General features: G+C 38.2%; 1 protein-coding gene across 3 annotated transcripts in view; it reads right to left on the reverse strand.

Annotated features, from left to right (window-relative positions):
• LOC122808957 (semaphorin-3F-like) overlaps window positions 1-18,600 on the reverse strand; it is a 961,051-nt gene that overhangs the window by 104,113 nt on the left and 838,338 nt on the right. For all 3 annotated transcript variants that reach the window (XM_044080116.1, XM_044080115.1, XM_044080117.1), the window contains one exon: window positions 9,092-9,161. In XM_044080116.1, the coding sequence (XP_043936051.1) occupies window positions 9,092-9,161 (70 nt within the window). The remainder of the gene's footprint in view (window positions 1-9,091; window positions 9,162-18,600) is intronic.

Below are 18,600 nucleotides of genomic sequence, written 5' to 3' on the forward strand. Positions count from 1 at the left end.
TTTCTGTAAATTCACATTCATTAAGTCAGTAATACTGTCTAACTATCTAAGCCCTCTGCTGCCCCTATCTTCTCTTATCTTTGTTCCTTCCCAGCATCAGTTCTCTCCTCCCATTATATGACCCTAGTACATGAGTTTTAGTTTTGCTATCATACATTTCAGTCAATATACTGGGCTTATTTCCTGAAGTATTGACTGATTTGATCTTATTGAAATCCACATAATTCTTAGTAAGTTTTCTCAGACATCACAGTTCAAAAGGATCAGTTTTCCTGCACATAACCTTACTTGTTGTTTAGTGTTCACAACCATATGTTATAACCAGGGCCGGTGCTAGTATTTTGGGGGCCCCCAGCAAGATTCAAGTTGGGGACCCTACCCAGGAGAATATAAAAAGTGTGACCATATTGCCATCATGCCTCCTTCCCTATCAAGCTCATGCAGCACCATTTAACAATCACTGTGTAGTGTTATTACATTCAGACCATTAAAAAGACTTGAAATGTCAAGGTACACACTGGCTGGCATTTAGTACCAATGTTACATTATGACAAGCCCCTGTATCACAGTAAGGTAGCCACTCACAATGGTACACACACACACTGACTGGGACTGTGCAGTGGTGCAGCAGTTAACTTTGTCCCCCCCCAGCAAGAGGTTCTCTGGTTCGATTCTCAGCTGGGGTGCTTTCTGTGTGGAGTCTGCATGTCCTCCCTGCATTCGTGTGGTTTCCTCCCACATTCCAAAGACATGCTTCTGCAGCATTTCTCCCTGGGCCTTTGCTAAAAATAGGCTCTGTCCTAGTCGGACTTTCACAGTCAACAAATGTTAAATAAATAAAATTTAGTAGCAATAAATTATGACAAGCCACTGTACCACAGCAAGGTAGCCACACACAGAGTTTCACACACTGACTGGCATTTAATACTAATGTTACATTACGACAAGCCCCTGTACCACAGCAAGGTAGCCACTCACAAATACACACACACACACACACACACACACACACACACACACACACACACACACACACACACACACACACACACTCACTGATTGGCATTTAGTAGTAATGTTACATTATGGCAAGCCTCTGTACAGCATCAAGGTAGCCAGTCCCACAGAAGTACACAAGGACACCCACACAGACTCCCTCACACAGGACAGAGACACAAGGCAGACAGTTACACAGACTGGCAGACAGGACATAGACACCCACACATGATGGACAGCACTACAGTAAGACTGAACATTAAGAATTTAAAATACTGGGCTTATGAACTAATAATAATACTAGAATAAGATTTTGCAGTAGCATACGTTGTGTGACCCCACACTTTTGAAGAACAGACCAAAACTAACAAACATCTGGACATTGTGCAACATTCTCACAGCCCCTACCAACCTCCTAACCTCTCAGCATAATTCCAAAGCTGAAAATAACTGCAGAACAAAGGTGTAATATCAAGGATAGTTACAAACATTGCTATGATAAACTTAGAAAAATATTACAATAACAGGGATTGCATTAGCATTCATTACAATAATCAGTACATTCTGCAGAACTCTCATAGTCCCCCCAAAAGTCTCAGCACAATTCTAGAGGAGGTACAAAAAAAAAAAAAAAAACAAGACAAGTACATAACATTAGGGGTTTAAAACATTGTGGTTATGAACTAATAAAGATGGTAGGATGGTAGAATAACAGATTTTTCCAGTAGCATGCATTGCGTGAATTCACATTTTTGATGACTAACAGACCAAACATACAGGTCAGACATCTAAACATTGTGCAACATTCTCACAGCCCCTACCCCTCTCGTCTAACCTCACAGCTTAACAATTCCAGACAAAGCCCAAAAAAAAAAAAATGAAAATGCAGAACAAAGGCATAACATCAGGAATAGTTTGAAACTTTGCTGTGATCAACTTCGATAGTAGAACAGGGGTTGCACTGGCACGCATTAACACATCAGTACATTCTGCAGAATTGTCACAGCCCCTGCCCCCCAGTATCTCAGCACAATAAATCTGGATGAAGTGAAAGTAAAATAAAAACACAAAGGCATAACATAAAAAACAATGTGCTTATCAGCAAATATAGATGCTGGAATAACATCTGAATATTGCACAACATTCTCACAGGCTGTAACCCCCCTACCAACCTGTCAGCACAATAACTCTAGGCAAAGCACAAAATTATCATAGAACAAAGGCGTACCATCAGGGATAGTTGTAAACACTGCCGGTGTACACAATACTAGTATAACAGGGTTTGCATTAGTATACATTAAAACAGCAGCTGTACATTCTGCAACATTCTCACAGCCACTAACTCCCCACCCAACCTCTCAGCACAATAATTCTGGACAGAGCAAAAAATTATCATAGAACAAAGGTGTAGCATCAGGCATAGTTGTAAACATTGCCAGTATACACAAAACATACTAGCAGAACAGGGTTTGCATTGGTATACATTAAAACATCTGTATATTCTGCAGCATTCTCACAAACACTATCCCCCCACTACCAATATTTCGGCACAATTGTGCACAAAACCAAAATGCAATATTGAATATTCTTATGCAAGACTAGATAAAAAAACTACATCAAATCTGGACATTAATTACAAACAAGCCTTCCTTCCTCAGCCTCTTAGCAGAAGAATTCTGGACAAAGATAAAATAAAACTGTTACAGCCACAGCCCCTCACCCCCCACACACACACACAAATCACCTTAGTGTAACAACTCTGCAGAAAAAAAGTTATACAATCCTCTCCCTAGGTTTCCTCGCCCCCCCCCAGCAAAAAATAAAGTTAAAAATAAACCCAGCAACTTACCTTTTCTGCAGTTGATAGAAGGCTGCTACTAATTCTTTGCTTGCTTCTACTACACACAGACCAGACCTGTTCAGCCCTTTTAAATTGCCCTCAAAAGGACAGTTTTTCAGATCTTTTAGAAATCACCCTTACAAGGGCAGTTAAAATAGAGCTGCTTTGCTGGTCCCAATGTCATTCCAGCAAAACCTGCATCCTCCATCCATCCTCACAGCATACCTCTCAACATCTTAGCATGAAAAATCTGGACAAAGCCAAAAATAATAGGGGTACAAATGCTTAAAAATAGGGACACTTTTTAAATATTGCTTATATAAACTTACAAACTTGCTTTCAGACTTTGCTTTAGCATACATTTTTCTGAAGGATATAAAGTCTAAAACTTAAATGTATGTGTCTACTATTTTTTAGTGACTTCAATACTCATTACTGTATAAGAAAACCACAAATTTTATGAAGAACAAAGCAAAAATCTGGATATTCTTAAAAATCTGGGCAGTTCAGATATGTGCCTAACATCGACAATCAAAAGAACTGACCCAACAGACCAGATATTAAGGTAAACCCAATCAGGAAGCTAGAACTTGCTTCTTGATTGCTACAGCCAATCAGTTCCCTTGCTTCACTGAAGCGGACCTGATTGAGAGCAGCTAACAAGTAAAGCAAGGGATCTGATTGGCCGCAGCAATCAAGGAAGCAAGTTTTTTCAGGGAAGAAAAAAGGCGGAATCGCGCGACGGCACTGCCAAATGAATGAGGAGACAAGCAAGGAGTGGAAGCGATGTTGAAACCCGCGGCTGCTTCATATGGGGGCCCTCGTATGTAGGGAGATAATCGGGGCTCCCCGTGGCTGTGGGTTTGGTGGGTGTCTAACGCCAGCTATGGTTATTACTGAGTAAACCATAGCCTTAACCAATATGGACCTTTGTTGACAATGTGATGTCATTGTTCTTATCATTTGCAAATTCTCTATAGCTTTTTTTCAAGATGCAGACATCTTCTAATTTCCTAACTACAGTCATCATTTACCGAGATTTTAGATAACAAGAAAATAAGTGCTGTTAGTGCTTCCACTTTTTCGCTATTTTCAAAGAATAATTAGGACTAAATGGAAGGATTTTAACTTTTTGGGATGTTGGGCAGCCAGCCAGATTCTATGCTTTTGCTTTCATCTTCATCAACAGAATCTTCAAATCATTTTCACTTTCAGACATCAAAATTTTCTCATCTGTACATTTCCATTTCAGCTCGTCGTTTTGATTCCAGCATCTGATTCATCTGACCAAGCATACATCCCATCCCATATCCCACAGCCCATGCTGAAATGTTACTGTATAAAAGTAGGCATGGACAGGATGTAGAACTTTCCTATCTCTCTAAAGCAATGCTATGAAGTCTCTCAACATAGACAGCACAATGAGACTCAAATTAGAGCAGGCCTAACTATTTGAGCAATTGAGTTAGTTTTGAAACAGGTCTACAGAACATCTTTGTAAGATAGAAGAGCTCTATTAAAATGTTCTTGAATTTTGAGATGATTCTCAAAACTTTGTTCTAGTTAACTGATTGATTTAATCACCCCCTAAGAGTTGACCCAGTATCCCTAAGAGTTGACCCAGTATACAGGGACTTAGGAGGACACATAGACAGTAATCTAGCCTTTGAACATCAGGTGTCTACAGTAGTGAGGAAATAATTCTGTTTAGCAACTTACAAACAAAGGTATGGCATCCAGATAAGGAAGTCATTGTTCCACTGTATTCAGCATTCATCAGACCTATCACTGAGTACAACAATCCCTTTGCTATGTACCTAACCAGGCATACTCAACAACTGAAACATCCACCGAGGTTCTTCACTAAAACAATACAGGGCATAAGTAACATGTCCTATGCAGACTACCTCATTGCCCTATCCCTGTATTCTGTCTCCTACAGGCTGTTGATGGGAGAGCTATGCTTGGCATACAAGGCATTGTCAGACCCCCACTCAGATGGATCTCCTGCATATCCACTAAATAAACAGCACCAGAATTACCTGTTCTAAAGACTTAAACCTTACATTTGATACAAATAGGACCTGCTGGAAGGGTATGTATCCCAGAGATTACCCCTTCTCTGGAACAGGCTCCCCATCCATATGAATCAGAGTTAATCTCTAACCCAATTCATGTGTAATTTGGACAATTGGATAGGAGACAGGAAATTCATCCCTTGTTTGGCACCTATGTTTCTAATGGACATGAGCAGCCTGTAAATGGTTCATCTCTTAGGCTCATGCACGTAAATGTTTCATCTCCCAAGCCCCTGCTTACACTTATCAAGGGCATGAGAACTTGTTAGAGATTTTGGGTGCATGGTTAGCCTTAAAAAGGTCCTTGTGGTCATTTGCCTAGTAAAAACATATTAATCTATGAACTATAAACATGTTTAAGAAAACTTAAAAATCCAAGTCCACATCTACAACGGAGAGCTTCTCTGCATATTGTTGTTTTAACATGTTGTTACATTATCAGGTCATCAAGAAAGTGCACAGTTATAGTTACGGTGGATAATTCGCACTGCAAAATGTTCACTGGTAGTTCATACGTTGTTTGTGTTTGGTAGTGGAACAGCAACATGAATTTGCAAGAACACAATATTACTTCTGATTATGTTGCTGTTCTGTGTATATGTAGTTGGGGGATACGTACCGAGAGGAACTAAGCAACAAAAGCATACAAGTGATAAACTAAATAAGATGCTCAAAAAACACATGCTGTAGGCAAATAGGACAAGAATTAACTTGTTGAAATGATGAAATGACATGTTTTATTTATGTTGTTGAAGGATAAATAAAATATTTTATTGGCTATGACAATATCGCTTGGTGTCTGCTAGGAAACCTGGAGCTCCACATAGCAAAATTCCTCTTTTAACTCTTCAGCCTGAGTATCTCCATTGGTTACATCCCTGACACATGAAGAACAGCTGTTGTGGTACTCTTACATAACAATGGTCCTTCTACTGACCTTGGGAATTAAAGGTTCATTATTTTCTCCAGTAATAACTGAAAGACTATGGAAAGTACTGTATCTCTACTAATAAACAACAATGTAGGTAACTGTCTACTTCTGGACATGTACCAATTTGGATTTAGATCATGCAGCCTAGGCCTTTCCAGTTTCATCAAAATAGTTTGTGAGGCCATACATAATAGGCATACCTTACCAAGGCCTTTGGCACTATCCCACATTATGGCATTATTGACAAACTATCACAACTCAAAATTAAGTCATACAGGGTTCACTGGATAAGTAATACCCTATATGACAGAATCCATACCATTAAAGTTTAGGGTATTTGTCAGAGAGAAAATGTCACCATCAGTGTTTCACAGGGCTCTCTGTTTTGGGTGTTCTCTTCTTAAATGTACTTCCCTGACATAAACATTGATATCAAGTGGTTATGGCTAACCAGATTTGCTGATGGCAGCAAACTGGGGGTAAATCCTATTCTGATACTCAAATAATCTATCAAAAACTGCAGTGGCAGGAAATACAGCATAATTTGCTTTGGTACATCCAGCATTAATACTGAATGCCATATAGAGAGTATTCTACTTAAACAGGACATTCATCAGGGACTTGTATACCTATGTTGAAAACAAACTCACCTTTCACTATCATGTCTTTGTTGTGGTTAGAAAATCTTTCTACCTTATGCATATTATTGGTTATAGTATATTTTCAAAGTACAAATATGTTATAGTCCCACTTTATTCCTCTTTTATGAAACACTTAACTAAACATAATACCCTCTTTGGCATATACCTCGCTATGTACTTAAACTGATTTGAAAAAAGATTGACATTTCATCAACAAAAAGATCTTAGATATCAGTATTAATAGCTACTAAGCTAGAGTAAAAGTCTTACCTCACTATTCAGTGTTATACAGGTTCTTGAGTGGTGATCATAGATCATGGGATCACGGGCAATACAAGGCAATTGAGTCTTGTAACCATTTACTCTTTGTGCGTACAGACCCTCAAAATGAACTTCCTCTGTCAAGGAGGATGAGGCCAGTAAAGCTACAGGTGAATGTGTGAATACCCATCCAGACATTCAGTTCTCATTTAATAGAAGATAATGTATCATGCTGCTTGATTTTTTATGGGAGTCTATTCCAGAGGTGGGAGAGGTGCTCTGTAATGAGCCTATCACTTTGTAGTGGCACTGTATAATGAACCTATCTCTCCTCAGTGGTCCTGTGTAATGAACCTATCTCTCCATAGCAGTGCTGTGTAGTGAGCCTATCTCTGCATAGTGGTGCTATATAATGAACCTATCTTTCCATAGCGGTGCTGTGTAATGAAACTATCTCTCCACAGTGGTGCTATATTATGAACCTATCGCTGTGCAGTGGTGCTGTGTAATGAACTATCTCTCCATAACAGTGCTGTGTAATGAACCTATCTCTCCATAGGGGTGTTGTGTTCTGGTATTTGTGGAACTATTCAATTTGTGGAAATATGAGAGATGCTGGACCACAGGGTCACTAATGGCTTGGAAGGCAATACATAGATCTTCCCCCTGGAGTGTATAAAACACTGAATAAAGGGATAGTGCTTCCAGTCTTTTTTGGTAGCTTAGGGCTTTTAAGCCTGTGATCTTACTAGTTCGGAACCTTTCAGGTGTTTCCTAGATGGTTGATATGGCTAGTAAGGTGCATTTTAAATTAATCATTGTGTTCACTGATTGCCCTAATTAATGCTGAATATAATGGGACAATGACCTGTTTGGATCTGAAAGATTTCCTCTTGGTGGTCAACTACATTAAGTAGAAGTATTTCTTGACTGCTGTCATTATGTGATGGTCAAAGGAGAGGGAGTTATCAAACCAAGGTCTCTAAAAATATTCTTATTTTGGAGTAGGGTATTTTCCAAATTGGTTAGTAGGGAGAGGAGTGGTTTACCAAATGCTACTATATTACACTTTTTAGCATTTAATTTAAGCTGATTTTAGCACACCAGCTGTTTACAAGTGTAAGTTCTTGTTGCAGGGCTTGGGTGTCAGAGGGTGACTTGACAATGATTCCCATTTTCAGTTGTCTGCAAACTTGACTAGGCAGAGGTTTGTGTTCTAAAATTCAGAAATATAAATGCCAAACAAAAAAGGTCTCAGTACACAGCCCTATGAAGCACTCTGGAAAAACCTGCTACCCGAATCATACTAGTTTTGTTCTCTAGGCCGGTTTTATTCATCTTACCACACAGTGCTGTATTTGTAATGCATTTAACTTAGTAACTATGCTAGCACAGGTTATGGGGTCAAAGTTCTTGGCAAGTCAAGGCATGTTGTGTGCACAGCATGGCCACTGTCAAAAGCTTAGAGTACTCTTTCAAAGAACTTAACCAGATTCATTAGACAGTAGCAACCCATAACAAAGCCAAAGCACTGTGGGTCTAGCCTGATGAGATTTTTTATGCTATGGTTAATCAGGTCAATTACAATATGGTCAATGACTTTGCATATCTGACTCATCACACTGACGGGCATGTAATTCCTAGGACCACCGTTGTGGAGTAGCATCACCACTGCTGTGCCAAACTTCAAGGATGAACCCAATGGCTAAACTCAGGTTAAATAGTTTACAGAGGGATACCACCAGGGCTTGCTTGGTGCTGTTTATTAAACAGCCAAGTGAACTACTATGCCTCATGGAGGAAGTACATTTAGGAATGACCTAGCATTCTTTGAACTCCTTCACCAAAATAGAACTAGTGGTAAAGCAAATGTCCATTCTAAGGGTGTAAACATGTGCTGCCACAAAAGTAATGCCCTAGATATAGCCATACATACTTAATTCAAAGTATCCCTCCATTTCTGGAACAGGCTGCCTTTACATAACATGTAGAGGCCCTCCCTGGCAACCTTTAAAACCAGTCTGGATGATTGGATGGGTGACTGTAAATTTTCATCTAGGATATGTGGGGACAAATATTCTTAGTGGGAAACACTATTAGTCTCCCACTAATATTGGGTGATGTAGATTCTAGATGATTTCCTTGGCCATAAGCCTATGAACCTACAAAATGAAAGAGCAAGATGCATAATTATGACCCTTTAATGAGCTGACTGAGTCATATGACATGTTATTCTCACTGCCTGCACTATTCAGTTACAATTCAGCATGACTTCACATGTACCCATACAGGTGATACCGTCAAGGATAATGGCAAGGCATTCCCATGTAGCTCTATGACTTACCCCGATGTTGAGAAGACAGCATAAATAACAGGATTCTTCTCATCTTGGGCTGGCTGGATAAAAACATCCCCTGAAATGACAGAGTGAGACATGCAAAATGTTAGCTGCTTATTATCATGTTCAGAGGCAAATACTTTGAGAAAATGCCTGTGCTTAGGTTGTAGGAAAGGAACAGTGTGTAACACCAGTTGTTCTGTTGATTTATGTGAGATTTGTTGGAAAGACTGTCTGCAACAGGTCATGTACACCCAAGCTTCATTTATAGAAGAGAATAATCCAACGGGATTTTTAGACCCTCTGGTATGGCAACTCTGTATAACAGAATAAAAGACAATCAAACAAGAAAATCTATCTGCCAGGCTATATTGATAAGACCAGTTTGGGAGACAGCATGCCATCAAGCTAGAAGGCAACTCGCTTTTCCATTTGACAACTGATGGAAAAAGTAGCACAAAGTCAGAAGCTCACATTTACTCCTATATTGCAGAAAGTTGCAAAACATCTAACTCTAATCTTTGATGAGGGTACAGAGAAAATTACATCAAATGGTCATTTAACTTATAAAAGCAAAAATAAAGACTTGGTTTGCTACAAATCTGCACAATTAGTTGACCATTTTCATTTGCCTTTGAGCAGAAGAGCTAGTTACAAAAACTAATTTGGTTTCCCTGCCAGCTCACACTATACCTGTTGACTTATCCTTTGTTGAAGCACAAGCCGGTTTATATTGGTATGTCTAATGCCTTCATTAATTCATTGATGTATCTTAACACTTTGCTCCCTGTACAAGTCTGGAACGTTAAAATCATTAATTCCTACTTTTCTATAACCTGAGAGTTTTCTAGAAACATCAATTATAATGTGATATGTCACACAAACAGTAGTACCTCAAGAACTGAAAGACCTACACCTACTATAAAAAAGTACATTAGTTCAGCATGAGCTCATTTTGGCAATATCCTATCCCTTATCCCTTTCACTTTGCCTATACTCTACTATCATTCTCTGGTAGGGAAGGGAGTCTCCAACTTGCAGTCCAAACCTCCACTTGGCCTCATCACACTCTGTTACCTTTCCCACTGAATATCTTCACTCCTCTGGTAATTTTTATCAATGAAGTTCAGCTCGATCTTACCTATTTTCAATAGGCTGCTTGCAGTCATTCCTATTAGTAAAATCTCCTTTCTCCAGTCCCTTGTTGACTTAGTTATGTTATTACATTAATACTGATAATTTCTTGCTTTGGTAATATTCTGTAAAATCCATCAGTATCTCTTCTTAGATCTTACTGCACTTTATCTTTGTGTATCATTTCCTGGTTATTCGTTGTTAATCAATTTCAGTAGTTTTGTATGTATTTCTTTAGGCCTTGTTTAAACTTTGTTATATTGTACATCCAGTATTTCTAGGAGCTTTCCCCTGGGAAAATGTAAATGGGCATTGTAACCATTTGGCTTTTCTTTGTAAACAAAAAATATGCAAGCAAATAAATACATAGTTCTTAAAATACTTTCTGCTACTTTATAATCACAGTATTCTGAGAGTGTTATTTTTCTACTTACGGGCCTGCATCGAAAATCCTACTGGTCTACAACTTCTCCTGTAGTTGATAAAAATATGCCTGACCTGTATATAAAACTAGGGGGACTAGAAACATTTCCAATGATTGTATCTTACTGTCCAAATCCACAGACAAAAACTTCCAACTTCTTAATTTTTGTATTATCTTTTTAGTCTCTTACCCAAATAACTTTGATCACCTTTTTAATCCATACTCCCACATCAGTCATCATATCATGTCTCCATAAACATGAGTATTGCTGAACAAATTCATGCGTGGTAACATAGTTTACCACTAAAGCCTTTGCTTTATCTTCATTTATTTTATATTCTGAAAAAACTGAAAATTTCTAAAAATGTTCAAACACACTGATATATGATTTTTCTGAATTCATCAAGTACAAAATAATATCTGCAAATAAGGTTAATTTTTCTTGATTAACATACCAGTTCTGTTCTTGAATTTGTAAGTCCCTTATTTTATTTGCCAGTAGTTCTAAGTATAAAGTAAATAACAAATGGAGAAAGAGGACACCCTTGCCCGATTCCTCTGTCCAAACAAAGCTGGTCAGAGAGAAACCCTCCCACCAAAATTCTTGCCTTTGACTTCTCATACATCTTCCTAATCAACACCATTATTCTATAAGAGAATGCAAATGCTACCATTGCCTGCTCATAAAATCCCAGCTGAGTCTTTTAAATGCCATCTCTGCATCAAAACCCAACAACAATAGCAATGTTTTCTTACACTTGGCTTCCCTCTAGATCATTATTGCTCTACAAATGTTTGCCTCTCCTCCACAAAACTACATTGATCAATATCTATTAGCTTTGGCAATACATTTGCCTAGTACAGACAGAAGCACTTTATAATCATGGTTCAGATTTGGATTTGATATATATAAAGCTGGGACTGAAGGGTCTTTACTCTCTTTTGGTAATACAGCCACCGCAGCTTTCTTTCAAGACATTATTACTATTCCTCCTTTTAAAATATTGTTAAACAAAACGTCCAGATCTTTAGTACTTTCTTTCCTCCTAACTTCCTAACTCCCACAATTCAATCTGTTCTTGGAGATGTCCCTGTTGTTTGATTATACATAACCGTTTTTATCTCACCCCCTCCTATCTTATTTAATTCTTGAGCCTCATTTTCCTCTAACCTTGTCATAGTTAAGTCTTCCACAAACATCTGCATTTTTGCCTTTTCTTGGCTTACTATTCCTCTGCTTTATACAGATTATCGCAGTACTTCCAAACTATCTATAATACTTCTAGTGGGTCTCTAGTTAGTTTTTGTGTCACATGCTCTCTAGGTTTGGCAACAGTCCTTTCTATTTTCTGTTGCCTTAAGTTGTTGTGCTAATAGTTTTGTGTTCTGGAATTGTTATAAAAAACTTGTTTAACAATAACCTTTCTAAACTCATACATACTATGTAAATACCTTCTTATTTTCTCTTTAGCAGTCAGCAGTTACTCATCTTCTGATTCTGCAAGATTCTTCTTCTTCTTCTGCAGTCCTTTAACTTTTAATATTCCCTTTAAATTCCTATTACTTCATTCCCTTATGCCTTTCTCTAGTACATCTACTGCATTTTTAAATCCCCTTTTCATTGTATGTCATTCCCTTGCTATCCCTTCTGAAGAAGTTTGTATCTTCTCTAATATCTCTTGAATCATTTCCAGTACCCACTCCTCAAATTCCACGCATTTTAATTGGCAAGTATGAATGCACCAGTGTCTCCTTTCTACTTGATTGCCCGCTTCTTTACTTTAGTCTGTATTGGCTTATGAACTGATATATGTGTTTCAAGGCTTTCAATTAAATACACTTGTTCCTGTGAAATATAACTTTTAGCCAGTCTAACCAGTATTTATATGTTTGGGAATAACATGTAAATTCTGCCTGCATTCCTGCTAGTAAATTTACATCTTCCATTACAAATATTCTCATGTATTTCTTCAGAATTCTACCCTCTATTATTATACTTTGCCTTCTACATCCATCAGATATATCCTCACTATTGCAGATCAGGTTCTAGTCCCCATGCATAAATAATAGCCCCTGCTGAAAGTACTTCTCTCATAATTCCCTAAATCTCCTGCTGTCAACTGATTACTAATATCCTCAGGGCTGTGTATGATACTGAAATATTCCTAGTGACATTTATTTTGTTTCATACTACCCTGTCTTTGAATGTTGCTCAGTAATGAGTCATTCTTTCCAAAAAATATTACAGGAAAGATGAAACTGTCACATAGTTTTTGTAATACATCCCATCTACAACAAGCAGCACACTATACAGAGAAATTCAACATAGTGAATGGATCACTGTCATTATGCCCTGAAATTAGAGAAATGAAAGGTTTGTTAATCACTATTCTGACATCAGAAAAGTGCTTATCCAGTTTTTGTAGCACCCCTTAATGCTGTTACTCTGTAGTCTCACACTAGAAATTCAATAGCCATCAGGCAACACAGAACAGGGGTGAAAAGAATAAAGAGCTTTAAATGCAGTCTAACACTTAATTTAATCTTTATTTATTTATTTGCTGAATAAGGTATATGCTTCCCATCCCTGTTCCATGGTGTAACATACAACTCAAAACTGTAATAGACGATGCATTAACATTTTTTCTAACTTTTGTATCATATGGGAGTAACTTAAGTTCCATGCACTACAAAGAATTATGATCATGTCTTTCCTCTCATAATGGTCCTTGTGTGTTTGCAAAACAGATGTCAGCATTCACCTCTCAAGTTTTGCTCTCAAGGTGAATTTCTAAATATCCATGTCTTCAGCACAGGAACTGGTTTTCAGTATGATCGAAAGACCCACTTAAAAACACTATGATGTTTCTCCCACCATGTAATTGCACAACTACTTGCTAAAGGATATATTAAGGAAAAACAGTACTACTGCTTACTTTTATAACAATAGGTAAATAGATACTAATGTCTGCTGCACTGGGCATGTTATGGACACAATTTCAAGCTCACTTTTGCTATCATACAATGAGGGTTGCCTTTTTATTTATCAAGTATACTACCCTGATTCCATGCATCAGTGCTAGGATATTCTATAGGTCACCTTTTTATTTTCCTTCTTATCGATTTAAATATGGCTAAATAATTCCCAACTAGTTCTAAACCCTAAGAAAAACTAAATTAGTGCTCCTCACCCCAACAACACATCTCTTACAAAACAACAGTATTCACTATCGTCTCTGTCAGCAACATTATGATAGAACAAATAAAGTGCACAAAATTACTGGGTGTCATCATGGATGATCAGTTGAAATTCAATCGCCATGTATCACATGTGGTTAAAAAAACTCATCACAAACTAGATACATTATTCAATGTAAAAACTTACCTCACTAACATAGCCAGAAGACATACACCCTTTACTTTCCTCTTGGTATCTTTCCTATATGCTGCCACAATCTTGACTAAATTTCAAGTCTCACAGCTGTCCAAACTTGAACAATGTCATAATAAAATAGCTGAATTTGCATTAAACTATAACAGCAGAACACACCACTGCCTAGCCCTTAGAGAATTAAACTGGTTAGAGCTAGCACATCTCCTAGATCTTTCTCAGCTAACTACAATACACAGACTTCTCTATGGCAACTTAGATTAAATGCATTTGCCTATCCAGGACTTAATGAGAGTTGCACGTAAGCTTGTATTCTTAAACTTAAAGCCCTGGCTAGATAGGTTTTACCCTTATTATTGAATTATCAATGTTTTTATATTTGTTTATTTATATATATATATATATATATATATATATATATATATATATATATATATATATATATATATATATAACGAGTATATTTTACTAACATTATATGTTGTTTACTGGGTAGTTAGGTTGAGTGGGCTGAACTAACAATTACTTTAGGGCTGTTTTGTTTACATTTTGATTATATATTTTGATAATATGTTTTCAATTTGGAGAATTGTTAATGAGACCTGTTTCTTTTAGAAAAGTATATTGTGACGTCAGTATTGTGTTTAGGCGGGCAATTTAAAAGTTGATACTTTGTTACTGAAATGTATCTGAATAAGTTCATTGTTAATGTTGACTGACGGAAGCACTAATAAATCTTAGAAGAATCGGCTGCTGTGGTTTTCATGCATAATTTGTTGAAGTGGTTTTATTATTAAATATATTTAAACCTATCTTTGTGGCTGATATTTATGAGACATATTTAAGCTCTTAGAGTACTTGCATATGTATTTGGTGACATTGTACAGACCACTCCTAAATAGCTTTGCAAGTCTTGGTCAAAACTACCATTTGGGTAATAGTAACACTACACAGTAGGATTGGACACCCTTTGTAAGGGCCTTATAGTATCTGATAAGAAGGCGTTGATGGCAGTGGACATTACTTTATAGTCTGAGCAGAAGGGGGCATAGCTAGTAAACCTGTGACAGCCTTCCCCAGCTTGTGTGTGTGTGTGTGTGTGTGTGTGTGTGTGTGTGTGTGTGTGTGTGTGTGTGTGTGTGTGTGTGTGTGTGTGTGTCAGCTACTTGGGCAGGGACATGAAGCACTGGTTGGACAGAGAGGGTGCTGGAGGTCTTGGCTTGACCCCTCAGCTGAGATCTTAACCCTATAGCTGTGCCAGTGGGGAGTCTTATTGGGGATCTGGAGAAAGAGGGAGGAACCAGCCCCAAACTGACTGTGATCTCTGTGTGCTCTTAAGGGAAATTGTACTTTACTATGTATGCACTTGTCATCATCCCATTGTGTACGCCCCTCACTATTGCCAGTGGTGAGGATTGAGGCTCTTTGATTACTGGGACAGTGCAGGAACATCACACCCTACATTTCTCGCTTTCTGGTGACTGCTGAGAATGCTTATGCATGTGTACTGCCACACACCTGGCCTGGTACAACTTGCATGCACGATTTGGTAGGTTAGGTCCTACACTTTGCAGTATATACGAGTCAGTGCCATCTGTCTGTCAGGTGGTCATAATGCATTCTAATCTTGATGTTTACCTCTCACCAGAATGGCTGCACCAACATTGGATACTCATTCGCATCCTTCTCTGGCCAGCACATCCAGTACTCAGGCTCATTAATCAAACCCGGGTTGACCTGGGGCACACTCAGGACTTCATCCCACTATTCCACACAGCTGTTTTAGGGTAGCCTGATTTCTGTTCTACAAGCAACAGTAATTAGCCATGCTTGCTGCAGATAAATGGAACAGAGAAGAATATAGGCAGGTGACTGTTATGCAATATTTTCCATCAGTGAATTGCAAGCAAAGGGTACTAACTAAGGCAATGTGATGTTCATAACCAATAATCATGTGTTGTCTTACATTGACAATGGGACCAAAAAACAGGGATGGAGAAAAAAGGGAATGGACTGATGCAATGTGGTCTTTGCCTATCTTTCTTTAACAGTCTTGCTCAAGCAACACAGAAGACTTGGGAACAGCTGAGGAACTATCAATGGTTGATGTTTAATGGCTACCAGAGGCAAGGAAACCATCTGCATTAGTATCCTTGCAATATCAGTTATCAGAAGTGTAGAGTGTCTCATTTCAACCCAGATCACCAAAGTTCTGGTATCAGAAGGGCCAGGCCAGGAGGTGGATAGGAGCAGCCAAGGCCAGCTCACCCATCCTGACCTGTGATGCCTAACCAGGTCTTAACCTGCTGCAATGCTGGCCCCTAAAGGATTGTAATAGGAATGGCAGTTGCAGATACTGGAGTTGCTGTGCCTCTATGCTGCACATAAGCCAGGAAGTCTGCAGTCACGTAGAAGCATGCAGTGGATCACTTAGGCAACTTCTTATCTGAAGTCTGTCAAGTCGGGCAAGTAGTCTGATGAAACCGTTCTCACAGGTCAGGAATGAATTGGACTTAGGGCTGTCTCGTATTTAAATTGGAGAACAAAAGGGAATTTTTCACCCATCTACAGGGATGAATGGGCCAGTTGGGTGCTGGTAAGGGATCTGTCAGGGCAGATTGTTGGTAGGCTAACAATAGAAGCCGTGTGTGTGTGTGTGTGTGTGTGTGTGTGTGTGTGTGTGTGTGTGTGTGTGTGTGTGTGTGTGTGTGTGTGTATTATATATATATATATATATATATATATATATATATATATATATATATATATATTCACATCTGACTGGTTAATTATCAGTAAAGAAGACGTTTAATATTTTTTGCAGAAAGATATGTCTTTATTCCCACTGACTACCACAACAGCTTTAAAAAGTCTCACAGAGTGCATGCTTGTGAGTGAACAACTGCACTAACTTGAAGGTTCATAGGTAAATACTATGCTACCATTCTGCAGACTATTACAAGCTTAGCCAACAACCAGAGGTCAGAATAAAACCCTGTATCTTGTATCTGTGAGGTGAAGACCTTAACCATTATGCCATCCCGTCCCACAAACTCACAAAAGGATAGCTGGCCTAACATTTTCCATTGCCATCTGAGCACTGGATCACTGCCTTCTTTAGGCCATACCCATTTCTAAGTAATGCCTGATGACTCTTCCAGCAGGAATTCCACATTCTTCACAAACCATATAATACCTTCAAACTTTCTTTTTAAGGACAGAGTCTGATAGCATGTTCTCCACTTGTTTGTCATCTTCCCTCAATCATCTTTAATGAGCAAATAAGGCATTATTAATGACAAACAATATGAAGGTGCAGGTTCAGATTCTGTTTGCAGTCTCATCAACATTTGAATGCAAACTGTGTGTAGTCAGTCACTGATTTTGTTGTGCCACTTTCTGAACTAACACTTAGTAGAAGAAATGCAGGTGTTTAAAGTTACACAATTTGTAGAAAGGTACAATTTGTAGAAAGGTTTGCAGGGATCCACATGCATTTTTAAGATTGACTAAAATGTAATGTTCTGCTTTTTCCATACATACAATCGCCTCATTGATCAGAACCGTTATCAATATTCTTTTTTGCAAGGGACAAAACAGTGGCATCATCAGTGGTAATGAGCTGGAAGTGGGAAGCTTCCGTCCATTTCTGGTGAATGAAAGTAATGCTAATACCTGCCTTATCCAGCGGCAACAGAGCTCATCACTTCTGCAGGACATTCCAACAGTTTGACAGCATACGGGAGTGGCTCCGTGACATGTTATGAACTAAGGCAAATGTGCAATTCTCTTTCATAATTTCGTCATGTGATTGGGATCTTACCCAAAACATCAAAGATGATAATGAAAAATGATAAATGACCAGGATGAAGTTATAAAGCCAGAACCAGTATGTCACGGTAAAAAGTAAAAAAAAAAAAAACTCTGTATTTTCACAGGACAGGCCCTTATACCTCTTATAAAGAGATCTGCACCTGACACAAGTCTCATTTCTGATGTCATATAAACTATAAGAGCAAGTCTGACAGTAGTCATTTCAGGCTTGCTCTTATAGGCTACACTGCATCTCAGAGTTCCTGACAAGTATGCTTATATAGAACGCATGGAGTTAAAATAAATACATATCTGTAAAATTATTTCTTTTCCAAAAGAACTTCTACATGTCTTTCTGCAGCACCCTCTAAAACTTCATTCTATGACATCATCTACATTTTTTGAAGAAATACTCAGTGTGTAGACCTGAGTATATGCACTACTGAGTTAGATCAACACACCTGTAGCACAGGTTAGTGAGAAATAAGGACATGGAAAGATGGTGTGAAAAGGGATGTTTAACTTTAGGAGAAGCTTTTACCTTATGCTAAGCCTAATTTGGAGTAAAGTGGGGTAAGGCTGTAGAAATCAGTAGGTTTTGCTATGTTTTGAGAGCAGAGGTCAATATCCATAAATGCTATAGTCCTTGCTTATTCCTGTTTATATTACCTTTTGCTTGAATTGCTATTCTTTACTCTTCAGACACAAACTAATGAATGAAAACTTTCTGTTCATAGATTTTTACCACAGTGA

This window comes from Protopterus annectens, chromosome 8.part0 (genome assembly GCF_019279795.1).
Source record: "Protopterus annectens isolate FY-2018-M chromosome 8.part0, PAN1.0, whole genome shotgun sequence".
NCBI lineage: Eukaryota > Metazoa > Chordata > Ceratodontiformes > Protopteridae > Protopterus > Protopterus annectens.